At 46.4% G+C, this 20714-nt stretch overlaps 1 protein-coding gene across 6 annotated transcripts in view; it reads right to left on the bottom strand.

Moving 5' to 3' along the window:
• Window positions 1-20714, bottom strand: part of PEMT (phosphatidylethanolamine N-methyltransferase) — a 109250-nt gene that overhangs the window by 4044 nt on the left and 84492 nt on the right. For 5 of the 6 annotated variants that reach the window (XM_081840066.1, XM_081840065.1, XM_081840068.1 and 2 more), the window contains 2 exons: window positions 15626-15737; window positions 13843-14077 (listed from right to left, as the gene is read on the bottom strand). In XM_081840066.1, coding sequence (XP_081696192.1) covers window positions 13858-14077; window positions 15626-15737 — 332 coding nt within the window. In that variant the 3' untranslated portion in view covers window positions 13843-13857. Of the gene's footprint in view, window positions 1-3226; window positions 3302-13842; window positions 14078-15625; window positions 15738-20714 lie in introns of those variants that run through there. The other variant, XM_081840067.1, reaches the window with a different exon arrangement.

Here is a 20714-nt window from a genome sequence, read left to right as displayed (position 1 = left end):
CACCCGCGTCCCAAGCAACTGGCAGCTCTCGTGAAATTGTCCAGCCCTCTTTCAAAGCCATCTGAATTGGTGGCCATCGCTGGCTCCTGTGGCAGTGAGTTCCACAGTCCACAGTTTCATGGTAAATTGAATGAGGTTGACAAGAACGTTGTGGGAGAGGGTACCATGGGTGCTACACATCTCCTCTTCCCTCAGGCCAGGGTTATGGGATGTTGTCTCCTCCTCATGCCTAAATAAAAGGCATTTTGCTAGCAGGTAATTAAACTCCACTTCTAGTCACCACCTAGGGGTTTCTCCGTCAGCCCGAGAGGAAGCAGTGTTAGACCTCCCCCTTCCTTTCGCAGATCACATTTGAATGAACGAACTGGAAATATCGGGAGCTGCCAGCGTATAATTAATGCAGCAGGAGATGCTTTTTCAACAAGTGTGTGGGTTCAAGCGAGAGAAAAATCATGCATGGCAACTGGAGGAGTACAAAATGTTTCTTGCCAGTTTGGGAGGCCTGCCGTCTAATCGGGTCGGGCATTGGCCGATAGTTCTTTGCTGGTTCAGAGCAAAAGCTGTAAGAAAAGCCTGCTGGATCAGACCAATGGCCTGTCCATTTCAGCATCCTGATCTCACAGTGGCCAACCGGAAGCCTGGGGGAAATTCACATGCAGGACTTGAGCACGACACCACTCTCCCCTCTTGTAAAGGTAAAGGGACCCCTGACCATTAGGTCCAGTCGTGACAGACTCTGGGGTTGCGGAGCTCATCTCGCTTTATTGGCCAAGGGAGCCAGCATACAGCTTCTGGGTCATGTGGCCAGCATGACTAAGCAGCTTCTGGAGAAGCAGAACAGCGCACGGAAATGCCGTTTACCTTCCCGCCACAGTGGTACCTATTTATCTACGTGCACTTTTGTGCTTTCGAACTGCTAGGTTGGCAGGAGCAGGGACCGAGCAACGGAAGCTCACCCTGTCGCAGGGATTCGAACCACTGACCTTCTGATCGGCAAGCCCTAGACTCTGTTTTTTAACCCACAGCACCACCTGTGTCCCTCCCCTCTTGTAGCTTCCAGCAACTGGGATTCAGAAGGAATTCTGGTCTAACATCAGGAGGTCACAGGTCTCCCATGCCTGACTATCTGGCAGAATGCGGCAGCTAAACTTGTGACTGGGAGTGGCCATGGAGACCATATAACACAGGTCCTGAAAGACCTACATTGGCTCCCAGTACGTTTCCGAGCACAATTCAAAGTGTTGGTGCTGACCTTTAAAGCCCTAAACACCCTTGGCCCAGTATACTTGAAAGAGCATCTCCCTCCTATTGTTCAGCCCAGACACTGAGGTCCAGCTCCGAGGGCCTTCTGGCAGTTCCCTCATTTCGAGAAGTGAGGTTACAGGGAACCAGGCACAGGGCCTTCTCAGTGGTGGCACCCGCCCTGTGGAACACCCTCCCATTAGATGTCAAGGAAATAAACAACTATCTAACGTTTAGAAGACATCTGAAGGCACCCCTGTCTAGGGAAGTTTTTAATGTTTGATGTTTTATCATGTTTTTAATATTCTCTTGGGAGCCGCCCAGAGTGGCTGGGGACACCTGGCCAGATGGGCGGGGTGTTGTTGTTGTTGTTGTTGTTGTTGTTGTTGTTGTTATTATTATTATTATTATTATTATTATTAATATTATTATCAAATGACTCCCTTCCTGCCCCTAATGCCTGGAAGGTCTTCTCAGGACACAGGCAGAGTTGCACATCTCTCCCTGCCCTGGCCAACCCCAGCTCAAACGCTGCCTCTCCCTTGAAGCCTTTGGTTTTACCTAGGTATGGGGTATCCCTCCAAATGCTGCTGGACTACAACCCCCATCACCCTTTGCTAGTGGCAACTCTGGCCGGGGCTGATGGGAGATGCAGTCCAACAGCACGCGGAGAGCCACTGGATCCCAGGTCTTCAGTTAGTAGGTGGGCGGTAAGAATCCTGCCTTAGGCGCTAGCCCAGTGTTTCTCAGCCTGTGGGTCCCCAGATGTTGTTGGACTACAATTCCCATCATTCCTAGCCAGCATGACCAGTGGTCAGGGAAGATGGGAGTTGTAGTCCAACAACATCTGGGCACCCACAGGCTGAGTACTGCTGCGGCCTAGAGACTCCATGGTCAGTTGGGAGCAGAGTCAGTGTAGGGTAGTGGTTAGAGCAGTGTTTCTCCAACTTGGGTCTTCAGCTGTTGTGGGACTGCGACCTCAATCATCCCTAGTGATCAGGGATGATGGGAATTGTAGTCCAACAACAGCTGGAGGAGGCCCAAGCTTGAGAAACACTGGTTTAAGAGCTTCAGACTAGGTTCAAATTCCAGTTTGTGGAAGACACAAGATTTACCCACCCTGGAAGAATGGCAGATGAAAGTAATGGACTATATGGAGTTGGCGGAAATGACTGGCAGAATCCGAGACCAGGGAGAAGAGTTGGTGGAAGAAGATTGGAAGAAATTTAAGGATTATTTACAGAAACACTATAAAATTAATGAATGTTAAAATGATGTTGGAATGAAACGAAGTGGTTTTAGTAATAAGGTTAAATAGGAATATGTAAAAATGGATTGATATTAGATGAAAATATAAAGTTATAATATGTGAAGACAAAGAACTAAGATAAAACAAAGAGGGTAAGGATTTGCTGAATCAACTATTTTAACTGGAATACAAAAAAGGGAGGTGTGAGGAAGTCATGAAAATAAGTAAATGAATTCTAAGATATAGAAGGAGGGATTTATTTTTAACTGTTTTTATCTTTTCTGTAATTTGTATTTTTTGTTTTTTGTTTTTGTCATTTTTGTAACCTTTTTCATATCAAAATTTTAATAAATATTATTTATAAAAAAAACAACAACAAATTCCAGTTTGGCCACGACTTGGGCCAGTCACTGCTTCTCAGCCTAGCCTACCTCACTGGGTTGTTGTGGGGGTGAAAGGGGGAGGGGGAGAGCTATGTACGCTCCCTCAATCTCCTTGGATGGAAAGTTGAGGAATGGATGCTGTAAGCAAATCGGTCAATACATTTCGCACTTGTGGGATCCTTAGTCTGACTCAGTGCAAAGCGGTTTCATATTGCAAAGGGGAGAAAACACACACACACACACGTAAGTTAACTGGGGGAGGGCGAGGGGAGAGAGTCTCTTCCCTCTACACAATTCTCTGAAACGAAATTGCTTCTGGTTATTCCGTTCAGCAAGGACCAAAGAGACTCACCCTTCGTACCGCAAAGCAATTGTGTAGCACAGCGCCACCACCGCCGTCAGGATGAGACCAGCTGGGCTCGCATGCCTGAGTTTGAAAAGGCGGAAGGAGACAAAGAGGTGAGAAATGGGTAAGTGGTTTCTTACGGCCAATATTCTAGAACGGCCTTTTATGTAAGACACAGTTGAGTCAGGGGGCCGGGAAGCTGTTGCACTGGCCCTCCAAAGGAGGAGGCCCAAAGTTTCAAATTTGCCATCGGGTGGCAAACTCTCCCCACCTAATAAAGCCGTTGGCAAAAAAACCGGCCAATCTCTCCTTGGCGAAAACTGCCTCTTGACCTAATTGGGTCCCCTCTCTCTTGCTTTCGGGCGATGGAATGATGAGGCTAACTCCTGAGATTAGGGAGCCTGCTTAAGGTGGTTATATAAGCCCAGGGAAAGGAGTCAGCAGAATCGGATGAGGAACGACTCCCCGACCCCCAGCTCAGAAATGTAGGCCAAGGAGGTTAGAAAGGAGGAGGTAAAAGGGAGACTCAAAAGTGCCGTCGTGCATTTGCTGTCTAGGTCCAAAAGGAAGACTCAGCTGGATGTGCCCCCATATTTATTTATAAAAGTATTTACGTAAATACCACCAACTCTTAGAATATAATAAGGAGGTGTGTAACTATACGTACAATGCAACAGCATAAAATAGTACCAAAAATCATTAAAATGACATGTGATAATTAAAGTGTGTTTCACGATCCACCCTATTCTTCTGATTCCGAATGCTTTGCATTTATTTTAACTTTGTAACCTTTATCATGTTGTAACCCACCCTAGGACACATGGGGGGGGGGACGGGGACTTAGGGTGCTGTTCATTTGTGGTTCTCCGTCAGGAGTGAGGTGGCAGTAAATCACACTGTGAAAGTTGGAGTTAACTCTTTATTAGCAAAAACATGGCCCCCTCAGACTGGGTTGACTATCAGGCCTAATAAGCATAGCAGTTCATCCCCAGTAGGTATTGCCTCACAGATCAGTTGCTGAGGCTGAAAAAAATAAATAAAATAAAAAATAAAATAAAATAAAATAAAAAATAAAATAAAATAAATAAAATAAAATAAAATAAAATAAAATAAAATAAAATAAAATAAAATAAAATAAAATAAAATAAAAAATAAAATAAAATAAAATAAAATAAAATAAAATAAAATAATAAAATAAAATAAAATAAAATAAAATAAAATAAAATAAAATAAAATAAAATAAAATAAAATAAAATATATTTATACCCTGCCCATCTGGCTGGGTTTCCCCAGCTATTCTGGGCGGCTTCCAACAAAATATTAAAAATACAGTAAAACACCAGACATTAAAAACTTCCCTAAACAGGGCTGCCAGAAGGCCCTCAGAGTTGGACCTCAGTGTATGGGCTAAACAATGGAGGTGGAGACGCTCCTTCAAGTATACTGGGCTGAGGCCTCCCCATAGCCGTCTCCCCGTAGTCATCTAAGTCCCCTCCTCTCCAGGGGATTTTACCAATCAGAGACTGTGTCTGCACATTGCCAATCTCTCCTCCGCCTGTTTCATGCCTCTTCTGGTTCTGGGAGACAAGTTGGAGAGGGAAGCTTGTTGCAGTAGTACAGGGAGACACCCAGGACTCTTCAGCAGCCTGACTCATCTCTGCCTCTTGGCCTTCCTCCTCTCCTGCTTCAGCTTCTGCCTCTGATTCTGGACTGCTCTCTGCCACAGACTCCTCCCGCTCACTTAGCCCTGTTGCCTCTTCAGCTTCTGACACCTCCTCTTCCCAGTCTTTTCCCTCTGACCACTCATCATTCTCCCACCACCACTTCCTGGCCCCTGAGCCTTCTAACCTTCTGCGTCCCACACCTTTTACCTTTCTTAACTAGTTTAAAGTGGTATTGCAGTAATCCGAGAGGAATGGCAAGTCAGGCTGTTGGAATACGCCAGGCGTAGGCAAACTCAGCCCTCCAGATGTTTTGGGACTACAACTTCCATCATCCCCAGCTAACAGGACCAGTGGTCAGGGATGATGGGAGTTGTAGTCCCAAAACATCTGGAGGGCCGAGTTTGCCTATGCCTGGAATACGCCGAAATGGAAAAAACTGACCGGGAAGCTCAGGAACCAAGAAGACAAAAACTTTAATAAAGAAGGGGGGGATTTATTTAAGAGACAACATTAAGCAGATGAAAACATTAGCAGGATTTTTTAATAACACTTGTAATGTAGCAAATAACATGGATGAGGCAGGGAGATTTATAATATGGATTATGAAATACTATGCAGTTGAAAAGGTGGACAATAGGACCCGTGTAGGGGATGGTGGGAAATCTCGAGATTCAGAGAAATCTCTAAATAGGGATATCTATTTTGTATTACTTTGCACTTGTAAAATCAAATAAAAATTATTTCGAAGAAGAATTGGGATTGCAGAGCTTTAAATGTGCAGTGTGAATCTGATCTTTTTCTGTCTCTCTGTGTACAGTGTGCCTGATACTGGGGGGGGGGCAGGGGGGGCAGAGAAGTGACTAGGGGAGGCATCACCCACAGCACTAACTCCAGAAATCCAGTTCCAAAAAGAGCTAACAATCCCTGGCTCAATGGGCACGTAGCCTGACTTGATGTTAAGTTAGCATCCTAGGAAAGCTGGCCACTTCTCTGCCAGGGTTTTGGAGAAAGCGTTTCCTCATTGGCCGGCGACGGATTCGTCTCGACGTGACGCGTGTCGTCCTTTGATCAATCCGGGGCCTGCAGAGGACAGAGCTTGTGTCTAAGCCCACTTAGAGGATTGTTTTGTTCTGATGAAAGCCCTGATCAAGTTCCTCTCCTCAGATCGAGCTGAGTTAACCACTTCAGAAATGGGTCACAGCGGAGAGGACAAATGAATGAGAATGACCAAAAAACAGTATCTAGGTAGCGCTTGGTGATTGGCAATTTTGCTGCTGCGAAGAGGATGGCAGGCGAGCGAGACGCACTAACAATGTGGGAAAAGGAAGGAGATTTAGATGCTGGAGTCTGATGATAAGGTTAAGTCACAGATGTGGAAACTGCCAGGTAAACAATTGGCCCACATGAGTTCTGATTTGATATACCAAAGAGCAGAAACGCGTATCATACGAGACCACGACGCAAGGCAGCTGCATCCCAGAAGTAGGTTAAATGTAAGGGAAGCATTTTTTAAAAAATAGGTGGTGCGTATATCTGTGACGGCAGGCACCATCGTAGAAGGAAGGACACAGCAAACCACTGTCTTAACTAGAATAAAGAACTATTTCATCATGTTTCGACAGCAACCATACTTGGGTAACTCAAGTAATGCAAACTGAGCTCGTGTGTACAGTGGTACCTCAGGTTACATACGCTTCAGGTTACAGACTCCGCTAACCCAGAAATAGTGCTTCAGGTTAAGAACTTTGCTTCAGAATGAGAACAGAAATCGTGCTCCGGCGGCGCAGTGGCAGCGGGAGGCCCCATTAGCTAAAGTGGTGCTTCAGGTTAAGAACAGTTTCAGGTTAAGAACAGACCTCCTTAGTGTCACAACAGGCAGCTGCCAATCAACCCCATACAATATCTGGTTTCCGTTGGTCTGTTAAACCAGGTCAGATGGACCTCAAGGTTTGGAGCTTTCTGGGAGCAGCTGCCATATGACAACTGCAAGGGCTGTAGCTCAATGGCAGAACAACTGCTTTGCATGCAGAAGGTCCCAGGTTCATTCCCTGGCATCTCCAAGGAGGGCTGGGAGAGAAACCTCCCTAGATTGCTGCTGGTGCAGCCCATTCTCAGCTAGGCGGGTCAATGGTCTGGTAGCTACCTATGTTCTATGTGGACCAAGAAGAAAAGCACTGCTAGTGTTGGACCAAATCTTTGGGCTGAGGCCATAGTTTGACCCAAATTTGGGGACAGGTAAAGGTAAAGGGGCCCCTGACCATTAGGTCCAGTCGTGACCGACTCTGGGGTTGCGGTGCTCATCTTGTTTTATTGGCCGAGGGAACCGGCGTACAGCTTCCGGGTCATGTGGCCAGCATGATGGAGCTGCTTCTGGCGAACCAGAGCAGCACACAGAAACGCTGTTTACCTTCCCGCCGGAGCGGTACCTATTGATCTACTTGCACTGGTGTGCTTTTGAACTGCTAGGTGGGCAGAGCAGGGACCAAGCAACGGGAGCTCGCCCCGTCATTGCGGGGATTCGAACCGCCGACATTCTGATCAGCAAGTCCTAGGCTCTGTGGTTTAACCCACAGTGCCACCCGCGTTGGGGACAGGCTCATATGCAAAAAAGGGGGTAAAAATACATCCAGATTTTTTTGGGGGGGGGGTGTGTGTCAAGAAATGAATCTTGAGGGAAGAGTAAGCTAAACTCATCTACATCTCCCCTGACTCTAGTCTGAGAATGCCCCAGCAGGATTTTGGTATGACATTGTTCCGGAACAGCAGTCTGATGGCAGCAAAACAGCGACTAGCAACTCCAAGGAGCCACGAAGATTCCCAGCGAGCTTTGAACCCACCACCCTCTAAATTCCACCCCTCCCTCTGAAATAAACCAAAATGCCGCCACCTGCTTTCTTGGGGCTGCAAAGGGGACCTCGAGAAAAGGAGGTGGCATTTCGCGGACACACAGACTCAACTCATGCGGCAGATCGAGACGTTTCTGGCCTCCTTGCAGCAGTCAACAACTGACATGACCAGTCAGTCATCAACCTGACCTGCCCCTTGCATTGAGCAAAAGTCATTACATCCCATCTCTGAGCCACTGAGTGATGCTCCGGGCAGGCAGTGAGATGAGAACAATGAGAGCCTGTTGGGTTCTTACTTCAAAACATTTATTTGCTTCAGGGGCCCAAACCAGCGGCTGACCTGGTTTAGCTGGCGCGCAGGAAGAAAACGATCAATGTGGCGTCAAGGGGCCGAGTGGAAGAAAAGCTGGATTGACTTCTCCGGCTATTCTAGAAGCAACAATTTTCAGAGAGAACCATCATAAATACGAGTGATTAGTCCTTGATCACGTTTCTCTCCCCTTTTTTGCAATCTCATTTCCAGGCCTCCTCAGTAAACACAGTTTTTTTTTTCTTCAAGGGAAAGTATTCGCTGCAAACAGGGAAAAGAGCACAAATGGACTCACTCTTCTCTTCCTGGGAGGGCTAAGGTGGGCCAGTGGGAAGGGGGTGAAGACTCCGTTCTCCACCAGGTTCCCCCTTCTGCTTTAAAGGTAAAGGGACCCCTGACCATTAGGTCCAGTCATGGCCGACTCTGAGGTTGCGGTGCTCATCTCGCTTTACTGGCCGAGGGAGCCGGCATACAGCTTCCGGGTCATGTGGCCAGCATGACTAAGCCGCTTCTGGCGAACCAGAGCAGCGCACAGAAATGCCATTTACCTTCCCGCTGGAGTGGTACCTATTTATCTACTTGCACTTTGACGTGCTTTCAAACTGCTAGGTTGGCAGGAGCAGGGAACCACCAACGGGAGCTCACCCCGTTGCGGGGGGTTCGAACCGCCGACCTTCTGATCGGCAAGTCCTAGACTCTGTGGTTTAACCCACAGTGCCACCCGCGTGGGTCACTTCTGCTTTAATGCTGCCCTATTTCAGCCAGGCTGGGCGACACAGGAAACAAGAGGCGGCTGGATGTTTCAGGAGGTTGGTACAGGCCTTACAGGACTTTGGACAGCTCCTGTTGAAGACAGGCATTGTTCTGGTAACAGCCCAAAGCTCAATAGTGGCTTTAACAGCAAGTAGGGACTTCATGTCCACCAGAGTCTCACTTCTGAAGTGGAGTTTCAGGAAATGGAAAGGGGGGGGGTCACCCTGGCTTGGGGTCATTAGGGTCAGTGTTGGTACTGAAAGGCCTCAGACTGTTCCTTTCGCCTTCTGCATTAGGGGAGGTTGAGTTGCGCTGGGTGGGAGACAGTCTGATTCAGACCTCTTCTTGAAAACTATTCCTCATCCTCTTTCAGCTTCCAGATCCAGTGGATGCAGGGATAAGGGGGTCTCCCAGTCCACTGATCATAGGAAGTTGCCTTTCACCAGGTCCGATTATTTTCCCACAGAGGCCACCTTGCACAATTAAGGTAACTGGCAGACCAAGATCTTTCTGGAGCTCCACATTTCCTGTTCCCTCATGATGGGGAATGGGCCCTCCTTCACTGAAGTTACATCTGTAAGCACATGAAGCAGAGCCTTCATAGTTGTGGCACCTGTACTGTGGAACTTGCTCCCTCTAGGAAATAAGAGGCATTATCAGAGTCCAAGGGCACATTCCACTGGGCAAAAACAATCACAGCGTGTCCCGAGGCCCAGAGAGCTGAAAATGGCCCATCCCTGGTTGAAAACATGTTTTATTCAGGAAGGCTTTTGAAATGAAGGGTGGAAAAAAACATAGCAGGTGGGCACAGGCAGGGTTTAATTTTAAATGGGTATTCAATTGCATTGGATTTCTGGCTCTTTCAAAATGTTGCTTCATCCTGTTTTCCAAGAGATGCCTTTTCTTTGCAAGGGGTGAATTATTGACATAACAGGCTTAAGGCAGCTCAGTACTATATATAGTGATAATTTTAATACTTTCTCTCTCCTTTGTATTTTCTTTATGGGGTTTTATTTATAAAATTCTTCCCTACAGGGCTTCAAGATAAAAAGATAAGTCGAAAGGTAATTTAGTCTAGATTATATCAAGGGCAGGAAGCAAACATTATCCTTTTACAATTGTATAATCAATTAAGGCTTTCCATATTTTCTCAAATGGCTCCTTTATCTTTTGTCTCTCGGTTGCTCTTAGCTCTTTCTTTTTCACTTGCCTCAGTTGGTTTCTGGAGAAGCAACTTATAAGATCACAGAAATTGGAGAGTTGGAAGGTACCCAAAGGATCATCTAGTCCAACCCTCTGCAATGCAGAAATCTCTACACGCGGTTCCCCATCCAATTTGAAACCATACCGGACCCTGCTTAGCTTTGCAAATGTGCCAATACTGTAGAGTAGAATACTGGCTGGGGTTCCATTTAGATCTCATATAACCCATTTTAAAACAACTGCACTGATTGCTGGTTCATTTCCAGGCTCACATTAGCGTTTAAAGCCATAAATGACTCATGCCCCAAATATTCGAAAGACCACCTACTGAGACTGACATGGGCCCTCTTGGTAGTTACTCCACCCTCAGAGACTTGGGGACGGGGCCTTCTCTATGGTGGCCCCTAAGCTGTGAAACTCCCTCCCTACAGAGGTGTGCCTGGCACCTTCACTGCACAGCTTCTGGCAAAAGCTTTACCCTGGCACTTGGGGTGTATATATTTTTGCACCCACCTTCTTTTTATTTTTGTGATTGGAAGTTGTTTCAAACTGCCTTTTAATATTGTGTTTTAATGTTGCAACCCAACCTGGGACCCTAGGGTGAAGGGGAGGGTGATAAACAAACAAACAAACAAACAAGTAAATAATACAATAGCAAACAACCTGGGGCTGTTTTAAAAAGTGCCACCCCTATTACATGCTGATACTGTTTACTTGCAAAGGTAGGTAATATCGGGAGGAATAAGACAGCCAAATCAGTTCTGTTTGCAGCATCCTGCAGAGAGAAGGATTACAGCTCCTGAGTGTTTGAAACATTGTTCTGAGGATGCTGAGCTAAAGCCTGGGAAACTGGATCCATCCTTCTATCGAAGCCATACAGAACATGTTCTCACAGAGTGGAAGGAAACAGCCTTGGTGTTTGGGCGTCATGGCGACGGTGATGAGACAAGCAGTGGCCGAGATGGGGCATGACAGTTGCCTGCCCTGGTTCCTAACAGAATCACAGCATTCCCACTTGCGATGGAAAGCAGAGGGCAAGTCACCCATGATTGTTACAGCTCTGGGCCTGATGCCACAACTGTAAGCTAACTGCCAACCCACCCATAAATGTCTCCACTACAGGATGAAGGTTGAGAGACGCTGGGCAGAGTCACAACTCCCAGTGTGGCTTAACATGGACCCTCCAACATTTCTCTGATGAAAATAGTAAAAGTAAAGGTACCCCTGACTGTTAGGTCCAGTCGCAGACAGCTCTGGGGTTTCTTGCTCATCTCGCTCTATAGGCCGAGGGAGCCAGCGTTTGTCCGCAGACAGCTTCCGGGTCATGTGGCCAGCATGACTAAGTTGCTTCTGGCAAACCAGAGCAGCGCATGGAAACACCGTTTACCTTCCCGCCTATTCCATCGTTATTGTTTTTGCTGTTGTTGTTGTTACTATTATTTTATTACTGTACACCACCCATCTGAATGGGCTGCCCCAGCCACTCTGGGCAGCTTCCTACATTAATAATAATAATAATAATAATAATAATAATAATAATAATAATAATTTATTATTTATACCCCGCCCATCTGGCTGGGTTTCCCCAGCCACTCTGGGCGGCTTCCAACAGAATATTAAAATACAATAGTCTATTCAACATTAAAAGCTTCCCTAAACAGGGCTGCCTTCAGATGTCTTCTAAAAGTCTGGAAGTTGTTTTTCTTTTTGACATCTGGTGGGAGGGCGTTCCACAGGGCGGGTGCCACTATCGAGAAGGCCCTCTGCCTGGTTCCCTGTAACTTGGCTTCTTGCAGCAAGAAAAACACAAGAAAAACACAATAAAGCATGAAACATTAAAAAAACCCCTTCCTTATTCAGGGCTCCCTTCAGATGTCTTCTAAAGGTTGCATAGATACTTCTCTCCTTGCCTCAGGGGTCACAATAACTCCATGCCCTCCAACATTTCACCGATGAAAATAGGGGCGTCCTAACAAAAAGTCGGACATTCCGGGATCAAATCAGAAACTGGGATGGCTTCTGTAAATCTGGAACTGTCCATGGAAAATAGGGGCACTTGGGAAGGTCTGTACTTCACAGCTGACTCTGAGAATTGTAGCTCTGTGAGCGCCTAACAACTATCAGCACCCCTAACAAATTACAACTCCCAGAATTCTTTGTGGGAAACTTAAAAGTGGCGCCATAGTGCTTTAAATGTACACTGTGAATGTGGCCATGGTGTCGGTCATACGGATGCCCACATAGGGCCTGCGGAGCAAAGGGGAGAAGCATTTGGAGCCTCCTGAGGAGAATTTAGGCCAAGCACAGAATCTTGGGTTTCCTTGTTGCCAATTTCTTCTGAGAGGGATTTGCGCTTGTCCAGTTTTTCAGCAGCATCTGAAGTCAGCATCTTAAAAAGCAGAGACATCACCTTACCGACAAAGGTCCGTATAGTTAAAGCTATGGTTTTCCCAGTAGTGATGTATGGAAGTGAGAGCTGGACCATAAAGAAGGCTGGTTGCTGAAGAATTGAATTATGGTGTTGGAGGAGACTCTTGAGAGTCCCATGGACTGCAAGAAGATCCGACCTCTCCATTCTTAAGGAAATGAGCCCTGAGTGCTCACTGGAAGGACAGATCGTGAAGCTGAAGCTCCAGTACTTTGGCCACTTCATGAGAAGAGAAGACTCCCTGGAAAAGACCCTGATGTTGGGAAAGATGGAGGGCACAAGGAGAAGGGGACGACCGAGGACGAGATGGTTGGACAGTGTTCTTGAAGCTACCAGCATGAGTTTGACCAAACTGTGGGAGGCAGTGGAAGACAGGAGTGCCTGGCGTGCTCTGGTCCATGGGGTCACGAAGAGTCGGACACGACTAAACAACTAAACAACAAGCTTTCAGGGTGGTTTCAGGAACCGGTCCTCTTCCCGCCTTGTGGATATCTCTTCTTCCACTACTCCAGCCCTCTCTGACTTCATCATCTCCATCCCCATGAGCTTTGCTTTCATTTCACGGAGGGTCATTTACTAGCATCGCCAGCTCATCACAGGGCTCATTTAGCAGCCAATTAAAACGCCAGAGATATGTGCGAGAGAGTCAGTGCGTCATACGAGCCGGATCTGCCGCCAACACCACCTCGTCGACTTACGGTCTCAGTGGCACCCGCAGATGTGCATGCAATCATTCATCGCTGGGCCTCTCTGTGGACACTCCCTGATTTAAACATGTAGAAAGGGATGCTTCAAAACCAGAGAAAGAGGCTTGTTAAAAACAGACGCAGAGAAGAGGCAGACTAAGCGACCGGGTGGAAGGAGTTATGAAATATATAAAGCAGGGCTGCTGAATCCAGGGCCCTTCAAATGTTGCTAGACTACAGCTCCTGTTATCCTTGACTGTTGGCCATGGCGGCTGGGGATGATGGGACTTGGAGTCCACCCAAAGGCAACAAGTTCACCACTCCTGCATTTTATATAATAATAATATAATAATATTTTATTATTTATACCCCGCCCATCTGGCTGGGTTTCCCCAGCCACTCTGGGCGGCTTCCAACTGAATATTAAAAACAATACAGCATCAGACATTAAAAACTTCCCTAAACAGTTGTCTTTTAAAAGTAAAATAGTTGTTTATTGCCTTGACATCTGCTGGGAGGGCGTTCCACAGGGTAGGCGCCACTACCGAGAAAGTCCTCTGCCTGGTTCCCTGTAACCTCACTTCTCACAGCGAGGGAACCGCCAGAAGGCCCTCGGTGCTGGACCTCAGTGTCTGGGCTGAATGATGGGGTGGAGACGCTCCTTCAGGTATACAGGTATACATTTTGCTCTCATGGCTCCTTTGCTCAGGTGCAAACCATCCCTTATGGTCCAAGAGCTGCAATTCCCTAGTAGAGCAGCTGTCTGCATGAAGAACAGATGGTTTGCATGAAGGTCACTGGTTCGATCCGCAGCATCTCCAGGTAATGTTGCGAATTGAAATGTAGGAGAGTAGATTCCAGTTCAGCGTGCAGACAATACCACGATAGATGGACACATGGTTCATAGGTTCTGTTCACCAATTCATAAACAGCAAGGTCATCCCAGCTCTTACACCACCCTAGGATTCTGGGTTGAAAGGTGGGGGGAAATAAAGGCTTGATGAATATGCAAAACTATTTTGTGCTTGTTTGGGGCTCAAAAATAAACACATCAAAATGGAGTGGGTACTTTTGCCCTAGAGAGAACGTGAGAAAGTACTGTCTGTTCTGTCCCCTGTGGTTACTACCGACTGACCACGGATGATGCATTCTACCACCATGAAAACGGGGACATCCATTTGACACCCTGTGTGTAGCAGTCAGAGAACAACGAACAAAAGACTCTCGTAGTTAATATTATCCGCGGGGAACACATTAACGCAGGACATGAATCAGTAGAGAACATTCATGTAATGGGGAAAGTGCTCTTTGCTTTAATAGGTATGCTCAAGTAGTGGTAGTAATACTAATAACAACAGATAATCCTAAAATAAGGACAGGCCAAACACCAGAACAGAGACCCAGCAGCTAAAAGCCTTTTGCTTCAGGATGCAACAATGGGAAAACAGCCAAACTCTTGGCACCTGCAAGCAAAAATACTCACCGCAGCCAACTTGCACAGTTAATGTACTTTATATATTTCATTTTGTTTATTTTTACATTTCTAACCCATTTTTCCTTTGTGGCTGGGACGGGATTTGAACCCTGACCTCCCAGGTCCTAGCCTGACGCTCTAACAACTATGCCACACCAGCTTGATAGAGAGCAGTCCTTCATTCCAAGGAAACCAATTCAGGGCATGCACTGAACCCCCTCAAACTTCAGAGAATGGAGTGCAAGTAACATGATAGCTGGCCATGCGCTGCTGAGGAATGTCTTTTGCATTTTCCTCAGAATCGGCCAGTTTAAAAGCTTTTTTGTTATTCTGAGCAGCCTGTCTCTACACTGTACTGACCGTTCCCCAAGTCCCTTCAGCCGACCTTCCTATTTAGTGAAATTGCTGATCTATTTACCGCGGTCTCCTCTGGCGTCATCCGAGTGACTTGGAGGATACACTGGGCCTGCGCTGTCGATCCCAGCCCCCCCCCCCCGCTGCGTCCTTCCTGCTAAGGACACGGTTATAGAGGAGACCAGGAAGTGGACGTTTCACCTTTCCCGCTCTGGAGATCACATGCACTGTGATCATTTGGCTCTAGATGCATTCTACAAAGTAGGTCAACATTTGTGTGGCGAGTTCCCGTCCCCACCCCAGTGGAAATAAAAGACACATGACACAATTATTAAGGTTAATGGGCTAAATAAGGCCACAACTTTATTGGTTACAGGTGATGAGCGGTATTGGGTTAGGCAATTGGTCCTAACTGACTATATCCAGCTTGAGCCCGTCCACTTGAAGTCCGGGAAGGGTTAACCACCAGTAGGGGGAGCCCTGCTGATGCACATCAACTAGGAACTCCCTAGGGAGTTCTTCCAATAGGGGGTGTGTGTGCCTTAGGCCCTCACCTCCCCAGGCTTCGGACAGGGCCACGCCCCCTGGAATCCTTTAGAGAATTACCCTTCAATATGTAAACCAAGGTACCACTGCAAATGTAATAAATAAATAAGTTTGAAAAGAGCAGAAACATGATGGACTCACATGACGGACCAGCCCAGGTAGATCATGGTGCTGCCCCAATACATGGGATTGTCCAACACGTTGAACGGAAAAGACGTCACCTTTGCCTCCATGAGGATGCCGAAGTAGTCCCCTAGAAAAGAAACAGACACAAGGATTAAGGCGGGGTTTGCCAACAATGGTACCCATGTCTCCTTTAGGTGCCTGAGAAAGGTCTCAGTAGACGTTCCCTCCAAGATCCATAATGCACAAGGAGACAGCATGCTACTTCTGATTTAATTCCACACGGCTCAACCGTCCCAATTTAAGAGGGACACCCTGGCATTACAGAGGCCATCCCAGTTTCCGATTTGATCCTGGAAAGTCCCCGTTTCCGTTTTCCCTCCCCTCCATGTCCCAGAGAACAATTAAAAGTGATGTTAGGGCACATTCGAGGGTAAACCATATGTGGAACGAGTCTGCCCCTGCAGCTTGATGGAGGTAGAAATTGTCTCTCATGTCTTGTTTCTATGGGGATATACGCTCAGTATTTATCACCCCTGTTATACAAAAATCTCCAAATGGGTCTGAACTTTAATGTCTAAAACTCCTGGTAGAGGACAAGGACCCAGAGATCATGAGAAGGGTGGCTAAATTCTGTGCGACTGCCATAAAACTTAGGGAACAAGCTGTACTACCAAAATGATTAAGGTTTTAAATGACAATTTTAGGTTATATTTTAGTGATCAAGATTTAATATATATTTTTAACTGCCACTATATCTGAATTGTTCCTGTTACACCTAATTGCAATTCAACGTATTCCTGTTGTGTTTTATGATTTTCCTGATACTGTAAGTGAGCCGGAACTGGTCTGTGACCGTGATAATAAAATTCATTCCATTAAAAGTGATGTGCGTGTGTTTGTAGATGCAAAACCAGAGTCCTGTTTATCCTGAAAATAAAATTCCTGCACCGAGTGAAGGAAATGGTGAAGCTGGCATATGAAGCCACTTCCTATAATTTTGAAGGAAAATGTCACCAGTCCACTTTATTTAATTGCAACGCTTCAGCAGCCAGTCATTTTTAAAGGAAATGTGGGGAACGTTTATTCCTTTATTGTAAATGGAGCCTTACACTGCCTACTCAGAAGTAAGCCCCATTGTAGTCAATGGAGCCTACTCACAGGTAACTGGGTAAAGACTGTGCAGCCTTCTGGGCACAAGATATAGGGTATAATATACCACTTGGAATCATGGGGAAAGCTGTGGAAAGAAAATTTTAAATTTACAGCATGCAGCTCATTGCAAGAAAATTATATGAAAATGATGTATAGATGGTATTTAACACCTGTAAAGCTTGCTAAGATATATAAAAAACTCATCTAATCTATGTAAGGAAAAAGAAGGTACCTTTTCCATATGTGGTAGATATGTAAAAAGGTAAAGGCTTCTGGGAAATGATATATAATGAAATGAAAAAGACGTTCAAAAATATGCTTGTTAAAAAACCAGAGGCCTAGGAATATTAGGAGATGAAGTACCAAAGAAGCAAAAGTGATTATTTATGTATGCAACCACAGCTGCCAGAACATTACTTGCCCGAAGTGGAAAAAAGAGACCATACCAACGAAAGAAGAATGGAGGACTAAGATGATAGACTATTCCAAAATGGCAAAACTAACCGTGAAGATCAGGCACCAAGATGAAGGAAAATTTAATCAAGAGTGGAAAAACTTTATAGATTATTTTAAAGAACATTGTAAGAACGTGGAAACATTAGCAGGATTGTTGTAGCATTTATGAACTGAAGGTAGAATTACGATGTGAAAAATAATTGGAAATTAAATGGAAAAATAATTAGATGCAATGGAAATTATAAAGGGACAATTGGAAACCAGGGGGGTGGGGAGAGTCAATCAATGCAAATTTGGATTGGATATCTATGTATAAGAAAATTGTTATTATTAGAAAAATGAAAAATAAATTTATTTTTTTTAAAAAAGACTCTGCAGCCTTACACTGCAATCCTAAGCATTTTTACTCAGAACTATGTCCCACTGAGGATTTGCTCTGTGGTATGTTTCTGATCATTCTCACAGTTTCCTCCATTATTATTATTATTATTATTATTATTATTATTTCCTGCCTTTTCCCCTGACAGGGATTCATTACATTCTGTTGAAGGTGTTGTACGTGATCCCTTCCCTCACACATTCTTTTTTTTACAACAATCCTGTGAGGTAGGTTCGGTGGAGAGGTTGCCATTGGCTCAGGGTGACCGGCGTCAATGTGTATAGGATGTCGATGTTTGGCGAGATCTAACGTGGGAGAAGCTTGGCGATGTAGAATAAGATGTCCCTATTTTCATCGATTTGCAATGACAAACCTAGACAGCATCTTAAAAAGCAGAGACATCACCTTGCCGACCAAAGTCCGTAAAGTTAAAGCTATGGTTTTCCCAGTAGTGATGTGTGATGGCCTGGGATTCCGATTCAGAGGATGAACCAGAGGAATCCCAGCCTGCACAGGAGTCCCCGCCTCCAGGGCCGGCTGAACTGGGGCAAGGCCTAGATGCTGAAGAGCCTGCACCTGTGGCAGAGCAGCAGGAGCTGGCCCCAGGTGAAACCCATCTGGCCCCAGAGGGGCTTGAGGACTCAGTGGCTACAGGTGAGCCTCCTCCAGGGCCCAGTAACCCTTCGGCCTCTCCTGATCTGCAGAGGCTTAGGGCAGAGAGGCGAAGGGAACTGGTTGCTCCCAGGAGGAGTGCTCGCCTTAAGGCCAGAGGAGGCGGGGCTCCTGGGGGCCGGGACCGCCCCTGGCCTTAGAAGAGGATAAAAGCCCAGTCAGCCCGGTCCCAGGTTGCGGGAGCAACGTCGTTGTTGGCTTTGGACCTTCCTGTGTTCCTGATCCCTGCTCGGCCTCCTGTTCCTGACCATCCGGTGTTCCTGTACCCTGCCCGGCCTCCTGTTCCAGCGTTCCTGTTCGCCGCCCGGCTCTCCGCCTCGGACCTTGCCCCTCTTCGTGTGGACTCTGCTTACGCCCACGGTACCTTACCCCTGGGACCAGCACATGATGTATGGAAGTGAGGGCTGGACCATAAAGAAGGCTGATCGCCGAAGAATTGATGCTTTTGAATTCTGGTGCTGGAGGAGACTCTTGAGAGTCCCATGGACTGCAAGAAGATCCAACCTCTCCATTCTGAAGGAAATCAGCCCTGAGTGCTCACTGGAAGGACAGATCGTGAAGCTGAGGCTCCAATACTTTGGCCACCTCATGAGAAGAGAAGACTCCCTGGAAAAGACCCTGATGTTGGGAAAGATGGAGGGCACAAGGAGAAGGGGACGACAGAGGACGAGATGGTGGGACAGTGTCCTCGAAGCTACCAGCATGAGTCTGACCAAGCTGTGGGAGGCAGTGGAAGACAGGAGTGCCTGGCGTGCTCTGGTCAATGGGGTCACAAAGAGTCAGACACAACTAAACAACAACAACAAGTTTTCATTGGAGAAATGTTGGAGGGTATGTAATTCCAGGAACAGGTTCTCACTTCCGCTAAGTTGACTGGGGCTCTGGCTGCGCTGTGTTTCTCAAAATGTACCACTGACCTCCTGCAAAGCAATTTGTCACCTTCTTCTGCCTCCCCTCCACCTTTGGACATAACAGAGAGCTTGTTGCCAGCAAGATAGGGTTGTGAGACGTCCGTTTCGGAAGAGACGGCAGATAAGGTCAGAAAGGAAAATTACTGGGAATGTGGGTAGCTGCTGTTTATGTACTTAGTTGGAATTTAGATTTATCGCCTGTCCGATCCCCAAAGGTGAAGGGGGAGTGATGATAAAAGTAACAATAATATAAAAATGTAAGAAAAAGTGGAGCCTGCAACAAGATGTTGCAGTACAAAGTGCTTCTGTTCAGGATCACAGTTAGTTATTTCATTACATTCCTCCCTACAGTTTTCAGCCCAGTCAGCCAAGGTTCTGCAGCCACTAAACATGTGAGCTTCCCCCACCTTAAAGGTTCCCCCCAATTTCCCCCCTTCTTCTGCAAACTCTGTGGTCGCCACTCAGTCTGTTGATATCCTCCCCTTGTTTGTGGATGAGCCAGTTTTGGACATATAAGCAATGCACTCACTTCCTGAATGCTGGAAATAAGTGGGAGTAATAATAATAATAATAATAATAATGATGATGATGATGATGATGATAACAACAACAACAACAACAACAACAAATTTATATGCCACCCTTCTGAATGGGTTGCCCCAGCCACTCTGGGCAGCTCCCAACAAAATATTAAAAACAAAATAAAACAGACATTAAAAACTTCCCGATTCAGGGCTGTTTTCAGATGTCTTCTAAAAGTCAGATAGTTGTTTATCTCCTTGACATCTGACGGGAGGGTGTTCCACAGGGCGGGTGCCACTACCAAGAAGGCCCTTTGCCTGGTTCCCTGTAGCCTCACTTCTCACAGTGAGGGAACCACCAGAAGGCCCTCGGAGCTGGACCTCAGTGTCTGGGCTGAACAACGGGGGTGGAGACATTCTTTCAAGTATACAGGTATTCAAATAAGTTTGCATTTAAAGACAAACCTACCCACACTTTCAGAAACGATATGTAAACCGAAACACAGCCACCCTTTGGAATTTGCAGTTCTTTGAATTTTGCAATGCTGTTCTCTAGTCAGGTCATATATATGTATATAAATGCATACAGTATGGTAAAGCGTGCCTACACCAGCAAAAATAACAAACTAAAATGTGTTATATTAGTAAAAATGGACTTTGTAAAACTGTGTTGATTGGGGGAGCTTGCATATTGCAAGAAGGTGAATATTGCAAGAAAATCCTGATAGGTTTCTGTCAGGGAACTGCCATCGGAGCCAGAGGGAGAGGGAGGGCTCCAGAGGGATTCCGGAGAGTGTCCAGGGATGAGGAGAAGCAGCCCATCTTCTGGGGAAGGAAATCAGTGTAGCACCAGTGGAGAAGGGGGGCAGATGGGGGAATCGGCGAGGTGGCTCCATGACTCCTCGCCAGGGACCAACGGGGAGAGCACGGGTCCTCCGCTGCCCACACCCTCCCTGCGCAGAAGACTTCCACGCAGGGAGAGTAGGCGGAGACTAGGTGTCAAAGAGCTTCTT

This window comes from Podarcis erhardii, assembly GCF_964252035.2.
Source record: "Podarcis erhardii genome assembly, chromosome: 14".
In the NCBI taxonomy this organism is placed as follows: Eukaryota; Metazoa; Chordata; class Lepidosauria; order Squamata; family Lacertidae; genus Podarcis; species Podarcis erhardii.
The sequence above is the reverse complement of the archived record's forward strand: the minus strand, read 5'-3'. Positions and strand labels throughout refer to the sequence as shown.